This window comes from Mytilus edulis, chromosome 1, assembly GCF_963676685.1.
Source record: "Mytilus edulis chromosome 1, xbMytEdul2.2, whole genome shotgun sequence".
Classification (NCBI taxonomy): domain Eukaryota; kingdom Metazoa; phylum Mollusca; class Bivalvia; order Mytilida; family Mytilidae; genus Mytilus; species Mytilus edulis.
The window spans coordinates 96,749,828-96,770,471 of NC_092344.1; the positions used below are offsets into that span (position 1 = coordinate 96,749,828).

The 20,644-nt window shown below is 31.5% G+C and overlaps 1 protein-coding gene across 1 annotated transcript in view; it reads left to right on the forward strand.

Annotated features, from left to right (window-relative positions):
- LOC139516026 (multiple epidermal growth factor-like domains protein 11) overlaps window positions 1-20,644 on the forward strand; it is a 271,615-nt gene that overhangs the window by 27,571 nt on the left and 223,400 nt on the right. Inside the window, exons 7-10 of the mRNA XM_071305834.1 lie at window positions 935-1,072; window positions 2,113-2,247; window positions 3,734-3,868; window positions 4,479-4,613. Coding sequence (XP_071161935.1) covers window positions 935-1,072; window positions 2,113-2,247; window positions 3,734-3,868; window positions 4,479-4,613 — 543 coding nt within the window. The remainder of the gene's footprint in view (window positions 1-934; window positions 1,073-2,112; window positions 2,248-3,733; window positions 3,869-4,478; window positions 4,614-20,644) is intronic.

Below are 20,644 nucleotides of genomic sequence, written 5' to 3' on the forward strand. Positions count from 1 at the left end.
TTTATCATAAATACCTGTTTGTTTTTCTTTCTGTTGATCATAAGTTCTCTCCTCTTAATACAGCATCTTTCTGTGTTATACAACTCAAAATGGTAAATAAATAGTCTTTTTCTCAAAACTCTTAAAAATCTTAAATTCGGGGCATTACGACATCACAAATACATGGCGTAAAACCGTATATGTTTATCCGGTACCATTGCAACTGAAAAATATTGACCTTTTAAATAAATGCACCTTCAATGGCGTGTGACAAGTGTAAAACATGAAATGTGCAGCTGATTTTCGGTTTAGAAATGGTATGATTATACCCGACACATGCGCAACAATACGATTCAAAAACTTATGTAGAAAAGTTGGAATAAATCTGGTTTTATTACAGTAATAAAAAAAACTAAACTATCAAAGATAATAGGTTCACATTACCATTTTATGAACTAATCCCAAGTCAGGAATCTCGTTAGTGATTGGCGTGTGTCATAATTGAGTGTTCAATAATAAATAAGATGTCAGGACTTAAAGGTTTGCAATGCATAAAGCTGTATTCGAAACGAATATGTACCTTTGACAACCAGGTTGTAAATAATCAAAAGTAGCCAATTGTAACTCGAAAGCTGCAATTTTTGTAATTAAAAAAATATTTGTAAATTTATCTAATATTGACGAAAGAAAAAAATGATTTTTTCTTATTTCTGTTGATCATAAGTTTTCCCTCTCTTAATAACATCTTTTCCGGTTCCTATGGCTCGAATCGGATGTTTATTTTCATCTCGAAACTCTGTTCAAATTTGAATTTCGGGTCATTTCATATCAAACATACCTGGCGTAGAACGTAAACTCTCTCAAGCCGGGTATACTTTGCCATATGGTAAGACAAGGATATATTAACCGAAAACAGATTAGGCAATATTCCTTACAAATAGAACTGTTTATGCAGGCTGTAGTGCTAATACCTATAGTGAGAATTGCCAGCTTCAATGCCACTGTTTGGATGGCGTTTCGTGTAATGACGTGAATGGTCAATGTCCTGATGGATTGTGTGATCCGGGATGGAGATCAAACACTTGTAGTCAGAGTAAGTGTTATATTTATACGATTGTGTCAATGTAGAAGAACCATTAAAAAAACAATCAAAGAAAGCGAAATTTAATGTAGTTCATGTTGATATAATTATAACTGTGTCTAAAAGCAAAATTATTTCATCTGGCAAGGAATATAAAGTAAAAAAATATAATTTGTCTATATTTTTTTTATCAAAAAAGGGATCCTTAAATTCTTCATAATCCCTGCAATAATATTAGGGAATTTGTAGCATTAACATTTGTATGTAAATATATACATGTCGAAAAGTTAATAATAATTGTAAATAGATATAAAAAGATTTGGTATACGTGTATTCACATAATAGATTATATTGAAATTCTGGCATTAAAGACAAAAACGGGATGTCACTCAGCAGAGAATTTTGTAAGATAAAATATTTACAAAGGTGTCTGCATCATATATTTGTTTTCCTTAGGATGACAAGATAATCAGAACATGTTATGGCCTTGTTAGTTTATTTTCGATCTATGAGTTTGTCTCCCCTCTTTAATGTTTCGCCCTTCTTTTATGTTACTATTACCTAAAGTAATATTTACATTGAATTATAAACACGCTTTTAGTGACATTATCTAAGACGAAAGCAAATATATTTATTTCCATCTGTAGAGATCTTTATCTGTAGTGCTGGTTAATTTATAAACTTGGTACTATTAAAACGTTTAATCCCGCTGCAAATGTTTGCACCCGTCCTAAGTCAGGAATCTGATGTACAGTAGCTGTCGTTTGTTTATGTAATTTATACGTGTTTCTCGTTTCTCGTTTTTTATATAGATTAGACCGTTGGTTTTCCTGTTTGAATGGTTTTACACTAGTAGTTTTGGGCCCCTTTATAGCTTTTTGTTCGGTGTAAGCCAAGGATCCGTGTTGAAGGCCGTACATTGACCTATAATGGTTTACTTTTATAAATTGTTATTTGGATGGAGAGTTGTCTCATTGGCACTCACACCACATCTTCCTTTATCTTTAAAAAAAAAAGACTTCATCTTCAAATATACAATTGATATATTTTAGAATGTGAGGTTGGTACTTATGGGCCAAATTGTCAAAATACTTGTGATAACTGTAAATATACAGAATGTAACCAGTTCAATGGTACTTGTACACATGGATGTTCTGCTGGATGGAAGGGACCCAAGTGTGAAATAAGTATGTTTTTAATATAGACTAATTTCAATTAATAATCTGTGAACAGTTTTGTTTACACTTAATACCATGACATTCATGGCATTCAGATTATCAGAAGTCCATTACCAGTTCTCAGAAGTGCATTATCATTTTTGTTTTGTTTGACTTGAAACAGATTATTTAGCGAATGTCCATCTGGATAGTTTACTGAGAAACATTACACAGTGCTGGTAATTCATTTACCTTTATAACTTTAATTTATACATCGAAAATCGATTCAAATATTAATATAAAAATATGAAGATGTGGTATGGTTGTCAATGATACAACTCCGAACTATAGACCAAGTGACATAAAGTATAGAAATATAGATAACTTTTTGGACTTCAACAACGAGCAAAACTCATAATAGTAAAGGCCTCCGAAATGACAAATGTTATACAATACAAACGAGAAAACTAGCGTCCTGATTTATGTACAATACTTTTATGTAAAAAAAAAATGATATTAAGTAACAAATTTGTACAACAATGCATCTTGTTACAGCAGGGGTGGATAAAGCACAGGGGTGTTCTAACTTATTTTCCCCTTGACATGTTATATGAAGAACGCATATTTGCACTGATACAACTGCACCACGCCTAATATGAATAAATTGTACCTCAATTATTTATATAAATGATTATATTATATATTGGTGCGTTCCTGTTCATGTGTGGGTGTGTGTGTCTTAATATAGATTTATAGATATATTTGATACTGATGAGGGTTGTATATAAAATATTTCGTTGAAAAAAACTATGTATATATGACATGTTTATCATGTTGTGTGATTGCTTATGTAGTTCTAAAGATTTAGTGTTTCTATGTTGTCCCTGATTTCCCTTTATCAAATTTAAAGCAGCAGGAATCTTGAATCAAAAATTTTGAGGATATTACGAAGAATGGTATTCGGTTGATTGAGAACTACGGCCATTGATTTTTATTTGCATAAAGTTACAAAGGAGAAAGTCTGATGAACTATTGAAGAAAGTTACATTTGTATGTTAATATATACATGTCGAAAAGTTGATAATAGTTGTAAATAAATATAAGAAGATGTGGTATGAGTGAATGTTATTCACATAATAGTTTATATTGAAATTCAGGCATTGAAGATAAAAACGGGATGTCACTCATCAGAGAATTTTGTAACATCAAATTATTAATACAGGTATCATACATCTGTTTTCCTTAGGATTACAAAATTATTAGAACATGTTACGACATTGTCAGTTTATTTTCGATCTATGAGTTTGTCTGTCCCTATTGTATCTTTCGCCCTTCTTTTATTTTACTATTACCTAAAGTAATATTTACATTGAATTATAAACACGCTTTTAGTGACATTATCTAAGACGAATGCAAATATGTACATTTTCATCTGTAGACTCTTCATCTGCAGTACTGTTCTATCTATATACTTATAAATAAAGACTTCATCTTCAAATACAGTTTATAATTTTAGGATGTGAGAAAGGTACTTATGGGCCAAATTGTCAAGATACTTGTGATAACTGTAAAGATACAGAATGTAACCAGTTCAATGGTACTTGTACAGATGGATGTTCTGCTGGATGGAAGGGTTCCAAGTGTGACATGAGTATGTTAAATATATATAAATCTTTATCAGTTGATTTATCTAGTGAAAACCCTGTTTATTATAAAGATCAAGCTCACATGACAGCAGAAACTTAATAATATATATCTTAATGCCAAACTATTTAAAATGGCGGGACTTCACTTTTAAAGTTTTAAATCTGTGCTGAAAACCATCTCCGAATTGAAAGTAGCACACATATAGGATAATGAACAACAAATATTTTTTTTTGAAAGGACAAAGTACGATGAGCATGCGAGAACGGCTCCCAATTTTCGTTCAAACTATAAGTGACGTGCAAAAGATTACAATGCTATGTTTTTAAAGTTTAAAAGTTAAACCTATATTTTTGTAAACATCAATAGATTTGTCATTTTTCGCATGTATTATTCATGCTTTGTTGCTGTAAATTATTCACTATTCGCGAAAACGGCAGCTTCCAAACCTTTTCTGTATCTTATACTATAAGCGTACCTACGGACCACAATCATATTTATACCTGACCAACGCAAATTTGTATATTTTCATCTGTAGACTCGTTATCTGAGGTACTGGTAAATCCATATACTTATAAATGAAGACTTCGTCTTGAGATCCAATTTATATATTTTAGGATGTAAGAATGGTACTTATGGGCCAAATTGTCAAGATACTTGTGATAACTGTCAAGAAACAGAATGTAACCAGTTCAATGGTACTTGTACACGTGGATGTTCTGCTGGATGGAAGGGTCCCAAGTGTGAAATACGTATGTTTTAATATACACTAGTCTCAATTAATTATCTTGTGAACAGTCTTGTTTACACTTAATACCATGACAATTCATGGCATTCAGATTATCAGAAGTCCATTACCAGTTCTCAGAAGTGCATTATTATTTTTGTTTTGTTTGACTTGAAACAGATTATCTAGCGAATGTTTATCTGGATAGTTTACTGAGAAACATTACACAGTGCTGGTAATTCATTTACCTTTATAACTTAAATTTATACATCGAAAATCGATTCAAATGTTCATATCAAAATAAGAAGATGTTGTATGGTTGTCAATGATACAACTCTCAACTATAGACCAAGTGACATAAAGTATAGAAATGAAATATAGATCACTTTTTGGACTTCAACAACGAGCAAAACCCATAATAGTAAAGGTCCCCGAAATGACAAATGTAATACAATACAAACGAGAAAACTAGCGTCCTGATTTATGTACAATACTTTTATGTAAAAAAAATGATATAAAGTACCAAATTTGTACAACAACGCAACTTGTTACAGCAGGGGTGGATAAAGCACAGGGGTATTCTAACTTATTTTCCCCTTGACATGTTATATGAAGTTTGCATATTTGCACTGATATAACTGCACCACGGCTAATATGATTAAATTATACCTCAATTATTTATATAAATGATTATATTATATATCGGTGCGTTCCTGTTCATGTGTGGGTGTGTGTGTGTTAATATAGAATTATAGATATATTTGATACTGATGAGGGTTGTATATAAAATATTTCGTCGAAAAAACTATGTATATATGACATGTTGTGTGATTGCTTATGTAGTTCTAAAGATGTGGTGTTTCTACGTTGTCCCTGATTTCCCTTTATCTATATAAAGCAGCAGGAATCTTGAATTAAAAATTTTGAAGACAAAACGAAGAATGTTATTCGGTTGATTGAGAACTACGGCCATTGATTTTTATTTGCATAAAGTTACAAAGGAGTAAGACCGATGCACTATTGAAGAAACTCTCGAAACCTACAGCATTAACATTTGTATATTAATATAAACATGTCGAAAAGTTAATAAAAGTTGTTAATAAATATAAGAAAATGTGGTATGAGTGAATGTTATTCACATAATAGTTTATATTGAAATTCAGGCATTGAAGACAAAAATGGGATGTCACTCATCAGAGAAGTTTGTCATATCAAATTATTAATAAAGGTATCATACATCTGTTTTCCTTAGGATTACAAAATTATTAGAACATGTAACGACATTGTCAGTTTTTTTTCGATTTATGAGTTTGTCTGTCTCTATTGTATCTTTCGCCCTTCTTTTATTTTACCATTACCTAAAGTAAAATTTACATTGAATTATAAACACGCTTTTAGTAACATTATCTAAGACGAAAGCAAATATGTACATTTTCATCTGTAGACTCTTTATCTGCAGTACTGTGCAATCTATATATTTATAAATAAAGACTTCATCTTCAAATACAGTTTATATATTAAGGTTGTAAGAATGGTACTTATGGGCCAAATTGTCAAAATATTTGTGATAACTGTAAATATACAGAATGTAACCAGTTCAATGGTACTTGTATACGCAGGTAGGTTAATGCTGTTCGAGAGTAAATCGGCTATTTATTCATATAAAAATCAATGAAATTTGAAATTATTTAGAATTTTTGTCTAGAAACTTTCATACCCAGAACTTATTCTTATCATCCCTAATATTATCCAAAGTTTTAATTTCTGGTGTCTCAGAACCCTCCATCTGGTTGCCATGGTAACGGGCAGCATTCAAAGATGGCGTGTTAACGTCCAACTTCAAGAGCCTGGCACACCCCATAGAACTAGGCAAATGAATAAAAATAAAGTTGTATTTGGTTGACAAATATGTTATCTTTCCCGTAACAGCTGTTTCATTCTTTAAATGTGCCCTTTTATAATAAAAAATAACAGATTGACATACAATCCAACCGTGGCCCCACCAAAAGTCAACTATTTTGCCAATTTTAGATATGTTATATTCATTTTAAAAACAAGAAACAGCAATCTTCGTATTCATGAGCTTTTCAAGAATAAATATGCCAAGTTTTAAAGAGATCAATAAATGTTAACGGGGTGTGCCAATGCGATCTTTATAGATGAATGATATTCAAGTCCTTACTCGGCGACATTTAAACACTGAATTGATTCAGATCGATTATTCCCCTTTTCGGTGTAAAAATGCAGGGAAAGAAATAATCGACATTTTGATAGTTTCTGACTAGAGATAAACGCATTAAAGATGTAAAATAATGTTTTTTTTCACATTTTCATACTTGAGTTGTTCATGAATCTTTAAAGAATCACCATGCATACGAAGAGAAAAAAGGGGGGATACTCTGACGTTATACTTTGTGAGGGTTTTCGTAACCAAATGTTCATTTCTAAACATATGTGTGTCATATCTGCCGATTGCAAATAATATTATCTTGCTTCCTTCCTTAAATTTGAATATCATAGGGTCTTTACGACTTTCAGATTACCAAGGTTTAGCATAGTGAAATAACGTGATGACGAACGGCATAACAGTATTTCTAAAACAAAATGATTCTCCTGATAGGGAAAACACTTTTTAAAACAAGCACTAGTGCATGGTAGTATGTAGCCCCTCCTATCAAACTCATGTTTTATGAGAAATTTTTATCTATTCAGCCCTATTAAAGTTTTTTCAATGTTTTTTTTATTTAAAAACATTTTTAATTAATTCACTGAATTATTTAAGGATTAGTTACTTTCACATCACATGTGTGAATGGGTCTTTTTTAAAACTATATCAGCTATAAGCAACAATTTCTAGAGCTATGTTCATTTTTTGAACGTGCATCATTTATTGATTGCACTTTTTCCAGTACAAAACAGTAAATTATTATAGAAAAAAAAACATCAAAAAAAGAAATTTCCTTGAGATAAATCTATTTGTTTATTCAATAAAGTTGTATGCATGTGAAAGCCTTGAGTTCAGTATGAGTATTATCTGCCTATTACATACAAATATGACTATTTCAAAGGTTTCAATGTCAAAGAAACTTATAATTTTTCATTCATTTCAAATAGTTTTCTCAAAATTAAAACAAAAGGCACTGCATATGTCACATTGAATGTAAACTAATAATCCTTATAACAATGCATACAATACTTCCTTGTAGGTTTCCATGATCCATAATAAATGTATAGACATGTATACATATATCATCCTGTTGGTTTTCATATGATAATGCTGTACTAGATAGTTCTTTATTCCTATACTTGTCTTTTTTTATTTCACATGTATCATGCAAAGAATATTCCTATATATCCATGTAAAATGTTGTGAATTACAATATATATACCAGTAAGTACATGCAGGTACCACATATGATGTTTGAATTATAATGATCACTTAGTTCACAGCTTTATGTATATATCCAAAATTATCTCAACTACTGCACATGATGCATAATGATATGAATATTTCCTTTTGTGTGTTGATCCTTCAAAAAAGAAGTGCACAGTCATTTCCTCTCATGTTTTTATTTCTTTATTTCTTTGTCTTGAATGTTCCAGAGTCAGTTTTAACAGTAATCAAATCCTTCCTTTTATTGTAATACTGAAAATCTCTGCATTCCAAAAGTTACATGTGACATGGCATGGGGTTTTCATATTCAGCACTGTTTTAATATTTTTGTTATATATTATCAAGCTTTTATCTAAAAAAATATTGATTTCACTTTCTTTTCATGCATATATCTAATACTGCCCCCATATCTGGTTACAAATTGTCTGATAATTTCCTTGTGTGTGTTGATCTTCATAAGAAAGAAGTGGTCACTCTTTTCCTCTGATAAATTTTTTCAAATTTCAGTTAGGCTATTATAGTTAAAACTAACATGTATGACACCATTGCCTCCAAGTCATCTTCATGCATGTACTGAAAAAAATATGTAAACCATTAATGGCATTTAAAAGTAATTGGTATTCATATTATGATACAAATAGAAAACTTCAGTCAAAATTGTCACATTTGTGTATTCCTTAATTATTATTGAATTAAAAGAAAACTTGACACAAAGTTTAATTGATGAATTGTCTGTAAAAGTACAATAAAGTTTGTAAGTACAACTTACTTTAACTCATTGCCAAGAATCTGTCCGGTTTAAGGGAGATAACTCAATTTGATAACAATTATTTGTATCGACAAGGACGATAATACATCCTCGCTCCACATGGGGTTACTAGATAATTTGACAATTGCGATAAGACGCACATTTAAGGGGTTGAACACCCGCTGGTCTGTAAGATAACTTCAGTGAAAACCAATACCAGATGTTATCGCTAAAATAATTTTGATTCATGTTTTCTAATTTTTGGTTCAATTTGTAAAATTAATTGAAGGCCGGAGTTCCGATCTTTGTTGAAACCGGGGACTACTGAATTAGTTTCTTAGTCCTAGTTGAAACATTAAAACGGCGCAAGATGTTTGACCCAAATTGGTAAATGAAAAATGCATATAAATAAATTATATTTTCTTATTCAAAATGGATTGATCATCAAACTGACTGAAATGTATTTGAAATTTTAGTTCAAGTAAAACAATTGGCCGAAAGGTCGTTGTCTTACGAGTCTTTATTTTTTTTTATTTTTTTTTTATGTGTATAAATATAACAGGTACCTTGAGAATTCGGAATGTCTGTCGTTTATAATTCATTTTTAAGTTAATAATTATTAAATAATTAATGTACACTCACTTTGAGCAAGGAATTGTATATTTAAGCATGGAAGTAATATTACTTTTATGCTTTAAGTGAGGATAACAGCACAATTCCGCGAGTTCTGATTTGATTTTCGTAAATTCTTTTGTTATAAATGAGGCCGTTAGTTTTCTCAATTAAATAATTCCATATTTTTTTTAATGTTGGAGCCTTTTATATCAGACTATACGTACGGTATGTTTTTTTCCTCAATGTTGAAGACCGTACGGTTGTCTATACGACCACCTATACCAAGTCAGGAATATGACAGTTGTTACATGTATCCATTAGTTTGGTGTGTTTTATCATTTGATATTGCCATTTGATTACGGACTTTTCGTTTTGAATTTTCCTCGGAGTTCAGTTTTTTTGTGATTTTACTTTTTTTGTTTGAACTTTGGTGGACAGTTGTCTCATTGGCAATCGTATCACATTTTTTTGTTTTCATATGTATGTTCGATGTGTACTGGTAGATAACTTATCTTCAAATCGGTACTTTAGATCTTTTGTATTCTGTAGATAAGTTTCATGCCCAATGTACAGGGAAGCATTTTCCTACTAATTTTAAGAGTTTGGTCTTGTGTTGTGCTTTTATACCACAGATAAATTTGAGCACTCACAAACATTTTTAACCCCACCGAATGCCACGGTTTCTAGTTTTGTTTTATAAAGTCAGGAACAAATTATTTGTTATTATGAGGTTGTCGTTTCTTGTTATCCACAAGAGAAAATATGACACAGAAATTTTGCTAGTCTTATGTGTGTGTGTGTTTTTTTTCAATTTTTTTTTTTATATGTTACGGAGTTTTGTGTGACGTTCTTTTCGCTAAATTATATATAGTTATAACATTATTGTATTGAATATCCCCCCCCCTTTTTTTGCGTTAAAGACCCATTGGTGACTATGGGTTGTTTTCTGCTCTTTTGTCGGGTTGTTGCCTCTTTTTATAACTCATTTCCCGTGTCCATTCTCAATTCTATTGAAGTTATAAAGCTATTATACGATATGGGTTAAGATAATTGATAAAAGCCATACAGTAACTTATACGGTTGCACGAAGATAGTGAGAAAGCGTCATTTCAAAAGCAGATTCTACATTTTGTTTGTATCTACGTTATGACAATTAACACACTTAAATCATGTCTGAAAATAAAATCTCGGAAATTTCATATTTGTTGACCCTTTCCTGTTTTTATTAAAAATAATACAAGATTCCAGCATCGTTTCCACCATATATCCACCTCGAGTATCCACAGGTATAAAGCCTGAAGCTGACATGTTAATTGTCATTCAAGTACCTGTTCAAAGCTAACAATCTTTATCGTTTTGTGAAGAAATTATTGACTTTTTATTTAATATTGTTTCGGTTCAATGAATTTTAATTCAGTTGAAGAGCTTGGGATAAAATAAAATGACAAGGCAATTCTATAAACAGCAGTTTATTTTCATTTTATACCAGAATACTGTTGTATTTAGATATATATGTTAGTTTCGATTATTTTAGTATCAAGAAGTTTCTTTTTGACGGCGAATGTAAATTTATATCATCATATGGTAAAACGTGTCTTAAAAGGGGTAAACTTTCTAATATATTGTGCGCACACATTATTCGTATATTAAGTTTTAAGAAATTAATAACAGAAACTTGGTTTTGAAGAAATATCTATTATCTGATTTTAACTTGCCGTATCAAGTGGTCGAATTCAGTGGTGTATTATATATGCTGTTTTATGCATGCACTGCTAAAGTGCAACGAAATGGAATTGTTCTCCTTTATGATTGTGTATTCAAATCGTGAGAAAATAGCCTTAAAAAGGTTATACAAGTATTGTTACGAAAAAGAGTCAAAAGGACCAGTTAAAATGCAACTAGTCACTGGGGGAGTTGTCTCATTGACAATCTGCCATCATACAGCTACTGCTGAACTCTTTGTTTTACCAAATATGAATAGAAACTATTTAATCCCATTAATTACAAAAAAAAATGTGATTGTGTATTGATAAAATACTCAGTTGAACGTGCATCTATTTAATACAATGCGTTAACTTTTAGATTACGATTGCATATTATCATACTTTATTTAATATCGGTTATAAGCACGTGATAACAAACACAAACAAAAACTTTGAATATATAATTAAGTTCAATAATAAAAACGTGAATTTCATATTATTTATTGTTTTGTAATTCCTTCAGCCCTAAACCAAGTTAATACAAAACGTCGTCACAGTTACACTATATCACATGAATTATTATGTCTCAGCATGACTGTATAAACAAGATTGTGTAACATGCTACTATCTGTTTACACAAACAATGTATCCTGTTGTCAAAAAGAAATTGATAGAATAAAAACTTAAAATCGCCTACTTTTAAATCAAATTTGGTGCAAGGAGACAATAACCAATTTAAAAATAAACTACACCACATTAAACTATAACTTTTCATCTTTCTCTTGGTCACAACAGCTAAGGAATGTCATCAGTAAAAGTATTTTATTTATTTTTTCGAAGCTGACCACTTTCCCTAAAAATGACATTTTCTGTAAGAATAACGGCAAATGTAAGCCATTTGACATCACTGTATGAAAAACCTAAATTTGTTGCATGAAGTTCAAACATTATTTTAAAATAATTTATATCATTAAAAAGAAGACACATTAAGGATTCTGGTGATCACAACAGCTAAGAAAACAACCGGGAAGAAAATTGAATATCGTCTTATAAAGATTATTTTCCATATAACTTCTATATAACGATTGTCTCCATGTAGGGTATCTGAATTCACGCATGCGCAATGTCGACCGGACTGATTCTTGACAATGACTAACGTACCTCAAAATATAAGCAGCCCACATCTATATTAAAGTGTTGTTGTCGAACTGAAGACACTGACTTCTATCATAACAAGGTGCCCGATCAGCTGTTGATGACAAGCTCAAATTTGACGTCGACGAAACGTTCTAGCCAATCACGTGTCGAATAGTTAGGAAAATGACGTCAGATTTAGATTGTGATGCAAACACCGAAAATCATTGCTAAATTTTTTAAAACTGCATTAACCTGCCTGCGTAGATGGATGTTCTGCTGGATGGAAGGGACCCAAGTGTGAAATAAGTATGTTAAATATATAAATCTTAATCAGTTGATTTATCTGGTGAAAATCCTGTTTATTATGAAGATCAAACTCACATTACAGCAGAAATTTGATAATATATATCCTAATGCCAAACTATTTAAAATGGCGGGACTTCACTTTTAACGTTTTAAATCAGTGCTGAAATGAAAGTAGCACACATATAGGATAATGATCAACGAATATTGTTTTGTTTGAAAGGACAAAGTACGATGAGCATGCGAGAACGGCTCCCAATTTTCGTTCAAACTATAAGTGACTTGCAATAGATTACAATACTATTGTTTTTAAGTTTAAAAGTTAAACCTATATTTTTGTAAACATCAATAGATGTGTCAGTTTCCGCATGTATTATTCATGCTTTGTTGCTGTAAATTATTCATGTATTAGTTTTCATATACTGTGAATACACATATATTATAATCTTTATATAATATAAGAAGAAGAAGAAGAAGAAGAAGACGATATTTTATTTTCCAATTATGAGCCCCAAAGGGCATACACACTACAACATCAATATTTTTCATTACAATACAAACAATGAGATAAAAAAAGGATTAATGAGAACTATGTAAGTTCTTAAAGAATATGTAGATAAAGAATCTATAAAAAAATATTTTTTATAAATATCTAATGCATTTTAATACAAGTGTGGTTGATATAGATAACAATCAAACAGCCCAAAAAGAATCTATAAAAATTTATTTTTTATAAATGTCTAATGCATTTTAAAATATCAATACCCATGCTTCTTTAAAGACCAAAACAAAACACTTATCCTACCTCCATGACATATATGTTGTTGTCCTCGCAGATAAAGCCCCAAATAACGTCGTTTTTGTGTGTAAAATTCATTACATTATCTGCTTGATAAACGAATTAGGTATTGACAATTCACTTGGAAACTTATCATATACCCTCACGACACTTACCAAAGAGGAAATCCTGGATAATCATAGGTCTGTTCTATGTCCCTTGGGTATTTCAACCAAAGATGAAGAACTGGATCTTCCGTCACTGTATTGGATACATAAACATACATAAGTGTCCTTACAAACACGGTATATTGCTGGGTCTTCCAAGTGCTCCACGCAAACTCTTTCTAAATTATTAACATATATTTTATAATTGTAAATATAACGGAATTTGATGAGTCTGTCAACAAAATGAGAGGTTTAGCGCTATTAAACCAGGTTTTATCCACCATTTCCTACATTTGAAAATGCCTGTACCAAGTCAGGAATATGACTGTTCTTGTCTATTCGTTTTTGATGTGTTTTGTCATATGATTTTGCCATTTGATTATGGACTTTCCGATTAGATTTTCCTCTAAGTTCAGTATTTTTGTGATTTTACTTTTTATCAGCAATCAAAGACGGGCTTCAATAGTATTGTGAAACTTCCTATTCTAGAGTTGGCGTGAATCAGATGTGGATATATACTTAAAGATTCCAAAGATCTTTTATAGTACATACAATCTAAGACTCCTTCATCTTGCAATAGTATTAAAACATTTTACTTTTCTACACTTTACGCAAGTATTCCACATTCCAAACTAAAAGACAAATTGAAAAAGTTGGTATTGCTTTGTTTCATAAAAACGAATGGCCAACTTAGATACAAGTATCTTGTCTTAGGGAGGGATAAATCCTACTTTGTAAAGGATCACTCTGATTCAAATCAAAAATTCTCTGAAACTGACATAATCAAGATGCTTGATTTCTTCAATGACAAAATATTTGTTATGTTCGAAGGACGTATTTTTCAACAGACTGTCGGCATTCCAATTGGAACCAATTGTGCCCCTCTTCTTGCCGACTTTTTTCTTTATTATTTTGAGGCTGACTTTATACAGCAACTTCTTAGGAAGAAAGATAAGAAGTTAGCAATATTCTTTAACTCTCCTTTCCGCTATATAGATGATGTTCTTTCACTAAATTTCAAATTCAAAAATTTACAAATTTGGAGACTATGCTGAACGCATCTATCCTAGAGAACTGCAGATAAAGGATACAACATATACAGCTAATTCGGCCTCATATCTTGACTTACATCTAAAAATGGACAATGAAGGTCGGCTGAAAACAAAACTTTATGACAAAAGAGATGATTTCAGCTTTCCAATTGTGAACTTTCTATTTCTAAGTAGTAACATTCTAGCAGCACCTGCATACGGGGTATATATCTCCCAATTGATACGATATTCCCGTGCTTGCATTTCCTATGATGATTTTCTTGTTAGAGGGTTGCTGCTCACAAGGAATCTATTAAACCAAGAGGTCCAAATGGTTAAATTGATTCATCCCTTCGTAAATTTTACGGACGCCATCACGAGTTGGTTGAACGTTATGGAATAACTGTTTCACAAATGATATCGGATATGTTCCTCACGTCGTTACTACAATCCCCTTCCCTTTCATGAATGTGACCTACCGAATTAGACTATTTACCGGATTTGTTATAACATGAGCAACACGACGGGTGCCACATATGAAGCAGGATCTGCTTACCCTTCCGGAACACATGAGATCACCCCTAGTTTTTGGTGGGGTTTGTGTCGCTTATTCTTTAGTTTTCTATGTTGTGTTATGTGTACTATTGTTTGTAGGTTTGTCTTTTTCATTTTGCCCGTGACGTTTTCAGTTTATTTTCGATTTTTGAGTTTGACTGTCCCTCTGGTATCTTTCGTCCCTCTTTTAATGCAAAAGTGGTTGATATAGATAACAAACAAACAGCCAAAAAAGAGAGAAGAAAAAGTAATAGATATCCATATACGTATAGTTCACAAAAGATGGACCAAATAAACATATTGTTATGATTTTGTAATTATTATATTTATTTATTTTGGCCTAATTTGTTTTGTGTGGCTTGATAGTTTTTTGAAAATAATATTATCACTGTGCAGTTAAGTTACAAATAAAGGCAACAGTAATATACCGCTGTTGTCTTTATTATGCAGTTTAGTTACATTGTACAAACCCTCTTTCAAACCAATACAGCTATAATTTCGGATATTGCAAGTCACAGACTTGTCAAACCAGTCCGAATTGGAAAAGATGAAAAATAGAAAAGATATTTTCTTGATCTTTCCTTTGCCAACAAAGGTCTCGATGGCGCCACTTAGGCAATATCCTTCATCATAAATAAGTTCAATCGAAAATACCTCCTTATTTCAAGGATGAGTCTGTACCAATTATTTCTTAAACCTATACCAAACCTATTGCAACTAAAAGTTTCAATTACAAACACGTTTTGCAGGATCTGAATAATGACGACTTCAAGTCTAAACCTCATGATTGCACTTGTGCTAGTTCCCAATTCACATATAATCCGGCTGGCTACGTTATTACCGGTAACCTCAACATTTTTTAATAACACTTCCTTACGAACATGTTATCGAAAGGTCCGAAATATCGTGAGCCTAAATCCATCAATTGGAAATACAACTTCACTTTTTTTTTATGGATTCAGTCGAGGCTTATGCCAGGCAATGGTTAAGCGCGAGAAGGAAGGCGTAGACATTCTTTCCAAAAGGCAGTGAGGTCGTTGATACAAATACAAACTATGAATGTGACCTACCGAATTAGACTGTTTTCCGAATCTGTTAAAACATGAGCAACATGACGGGTGCCACATATGAAGCAGGATCTGCTTACCCTTCCGGAACACATGAGATCACCCCTAGTTTTTGGTGGGGTTTGTGTCGCTTATTCTTTAGTTTTCTATGTTGTGTTATGTGTACTATTGTTTGTAGGTTTGTCTTTTTCATTTTTCCCGTGACGTTTTCAGTTTATTTTCGATTTTTGAGTTTGACTGTCCCTCTGGTATCTTTCGTCCCTCTTTTAATGCAAGAGTGGTTGATATAAATAACAAACAAACAGCCAAAAAAGAGAGAAGAAAAAGTAATAGATATCCATATACGTATAGTTCACAAAAGATGGACCAAATAAACATATTGTTATATAAAGGCAACAGTAGTATACCGCTGTTCAAAACTCATAAATCCATGGACAAAAAACAAAATCGGGATAACAAACTAAAACCGAGGGAAACGCATTAAATATAAGAGGAGAACAACGACATAACACTAAAATGTAACACATATAGACAAAATCCCACGAGAATAACAAATATAACATATATATATAACATCAAAACCAAATACATGATTTTGTAATTATTATATTTATTTATTTTGGCCTAATTTGTTTTGTGTGGCTTGATAGTTTTTTGAAAATAATATTATCACTGTGCAGTTAAGTTACAAATAAAGGCAACAGTAATATACCGCTGTTGTCTTTATTATGCAGTTTAGTTACATTGTACAAACCCTCTTTCAAACCAATACAGCTATAATTTCGGATATTGCAAGTCACAGACTTGTCAAACCAGTCCGAATTGGAAAAGATGAAAAATAGAAAAGATATTTTCTTGATCTTTCCTTTGCCAACAAAGGTCTCGATGGCGCCACTTAGGCAATATCCTTCATCATAAATAAGTTCAATCGAAAATACCTCCTTATTTCAAGGATGAGTCTGTACCAATTATTTCTTAAACCTATACCAAACCTATTGCAACTAAAATTTTCAATTACAAACACGTTTTGCAGGATTTGAATAATGACGACTTCAAGTCTAAACCTCATGATTGCACTTGTGCTAGTTCCCAATTCACATATAATCCGGCTGGCTACGTTATTACCGGTAACCTCAACATTGTTTAATAACACTTCCTTACGAACATGTTATCGAAAGGTCCGAAATATTGTGAGCCTAAATCCATCAATTGGAAATACAACTTCAATTTTTTTTTATGGATTCAGTCGAGGCTTATGCCAGGCAATGGTTAAGCGCGAGAAGGAAGGCGTAGACATTCTTTCCAAAAGGCAGTGAGGTCGTTGATACAAATACAAACTATGAATGTGACCTACCGAATTAGACTGTTTTCCGAATCTGTTAAAACATGAGCAACATGACGGGTGCCACATGTGGAGCTGGATCTGCTAAACCTTCTGGAGCACATGAGATCACCCCTTGTTTTTGGTGGGGTTCGTGTTGCTTATTCTTTAGTTTTCTATGCTTTGTCATGTGTACTATTGTTTGTCTGTTTGACTTATTCATTTTAAGCTATGGCGTTGTCAGTTTTTTTTTCGATTTATTAGTTTGACTGTCCCTCTGGTATCTTTCGTCGCTCTTTTGGAAATCACTGGAACAATCATAGATACTGATGGAATGATTCAACTTAAAATTTGACTAACATAACGATTCCAGAATGATCAGGATAAAAGATGCGTTATCTAAACTTATGTTGTTCTACAAACTTCCGATCTACAGTTTTCTAGACCTTTTCTTTCTATAGTGTTCTAGAGATTTCCGCAACATTTATATATATATATATAGACACTAAAGTTAAACTTTCAGACATAGACATAGACATCGTTAGACAATAAATTTCTCAGCAGTTGGAATGACACTTTTATTTACAAACTACATCATACTACATTGTGACCTATTGGACGTAATATTTTCTGTGGAATCAGAGAAGATGTCCGGATAAAGAAAAAGATTGGACATATATTTTGACAGTTAATTTGTCAGTACGATTTGTATAATAGTTCTTGTAAACTTATAATTAATCCTGTAAAATTTTATAATTGATTTGTGTTGGCTACAATTTAAAGGTGATTTCTGGCCGTAATAATATAATAAGTAGCCAAAAAGATAGTAAACGTGAAGCATGTAATATATGACAGCTGTTGATGGTAAACTTGTATTTGTTTTTCGTTCATTTTTTTACTTAAATAAGGCCGTTAGTTTTCTCGTTTGAATTGTTTTACATTGTCTTCTCAGGGCCTATTATAGCTGACTATGCGGTATGGGATATGGATAGTTGTCTCATTGGCAATCATACCACATCTTCTTTTTTATATTGGAATGGATAATAAATAGCAAATACAATGTATGCTTTATTTATAGTGTATGTATGTTCATAGTATACAGATAAAGCGAATAAAACATGTCCTGTCCCCCAAGCACCTTTGAAAGGCATGAACACTATGTGTAATTTTGAACCGTCCTAAACAGAAGTATAGTCTATTTTTTAAAAGTTCAACCAATGACGGAAACAATATCCGGACGCCTTTATTATCGTTTTTCTCCCAAGATGACCCAAACGGAATAATCATAAGCGATGATGACAAATACAACTTTTTCAAAGAATTAATGAGGAGAAAACCCTTACAGAAATGAAAAGTTTGCTGCAATATTACAACAATATAGCGGCAATATTGCGGCAAACAAATTTGTTTGCAAGAAGTGTTTGCAAGAAAGTTGCAGGTTGTTGCAGCTACCTGCAATATTCCCGCAATGTTACTGCAACAAAATTTGTTTGCAAGAAAATTGCAGCAAGTTTGCTGCAATGTTGCAAGAAAGAATTTGTTTGCCAGAAAGTTGCAGGAACCTTTTCTTTTATTATTTAAGGAATGACTATTTGCAACAACTTTGCAAGAAAAGTTTTTTTAATAATGTCAGACATGTAGTATTGCACCAATATTTCAAGCATTTTAAAATATTACATATGACTTTTTTTTTTTTTTTTTAAAGATTTAAGGTTCAAATAATACACAACATATGGTTTCTTTGAACATTCGATTATGGAATTACTTCAAATTATCTAAATTTGTTATGGTCATACTTTATTTTACTCAGATATATCTGGATGTTTGAATAATTTATTTGAAATAATCTTCAAATAACAATTAATGCTTATAAAGAATTCCTAAACTGCACGTTTATCACAATTATATGATATTTTGTAAGGAAAGAATACTTTGGTATTTATTTCAACAAATTTAATCTAAATAATTGAGTCATAATAATTTTTGTTCTATATGTATTATTATGCCTTTTTGTCACTTTTTTGTGACATTTTTCTTTGAACAATATTTTTAATTATAATATTTTCCATCAAATGAATTTAGCCTCACCTGCAGTTTAATTTCTAGTATCATTATTTTAAAATTATTTATACACAAATTATCTTTCTCATCTCAATTAGTAATATGAGCTGGTGATAGAAATGTAATGTGCCATGCCCATCTGGTTTTCATTTATCTCTGTGTAGTGGTAAAGACAGGAAGTACCATAAATTAATGTACACAGAGTTAGAGGCCAAATTAAGGGCAGAGCATTTCTTCTTTGTATATATTTCTATTATAACTTATAACACCAAAGATAAAAAAAAATGTATTTATAATTATTTTTTATTATAATAAATAACAAATATTCAAGATTTAGGCAATTGATATTTATAATTATGGGCAAATTTCAAAGGGATCACATTGAAACAGTACCCTAAGCAACCTTGATCAATATATATTCAAAATTTGAACTGGACATGAACATGCATACAACAAACAAAGATGTCTTCTATCAGGAACAAAGTAATATGAATTTTACAATCATGGATTTAGACATGTTAGATCCAAAAGTTCCAATTGATTCTATTGACACTGGGTAGTGCAGATGATAGCCTTCAGTTGACATGACTCTTGGATTCAGGAAAATTTGTGTTCAATACACACAATTTGGACAACATCTTTTGGTAAGTACAATGGATTTGAATGTCCACCATTTTGAATAAGTGCATGCTCTTTAACAGTCCAAATAGTGATAAATAAAGAGTCTTCTTAATTTAATAGAGTTGGCAAAAGTATTATACAATAGATTTATGCACATGAATATTATCAAAATTGTGTAAGACAGGAGATATTTTTTTAAATCTTTTTATTACTGTATGTTTTAGAAATAACATTACTTAAATTGAAACAAGAAATCTTCTAATAAAAGCAGTTTGGTATTAAATTAGAGATCTGTGATTTAACTGCCAATAAGAGGTTTGTCAACAAATGGCAACAATGTATAGCTTTCATATATATATACACAACTTATCACAAAAATTAACATTTTAAAGAATAGACAAGACCAATTATGTTATAGTTCAATGAAAAACAAATATTCAAAAAACAATAACAACCTAGTACTGGCATGAGGTTAAATGTATTCAATAGTTATATGCAATTTCTAGAAGGACTTAATCACTTTTAGACATTGACCCTTTAAGTGAAACAAATTCA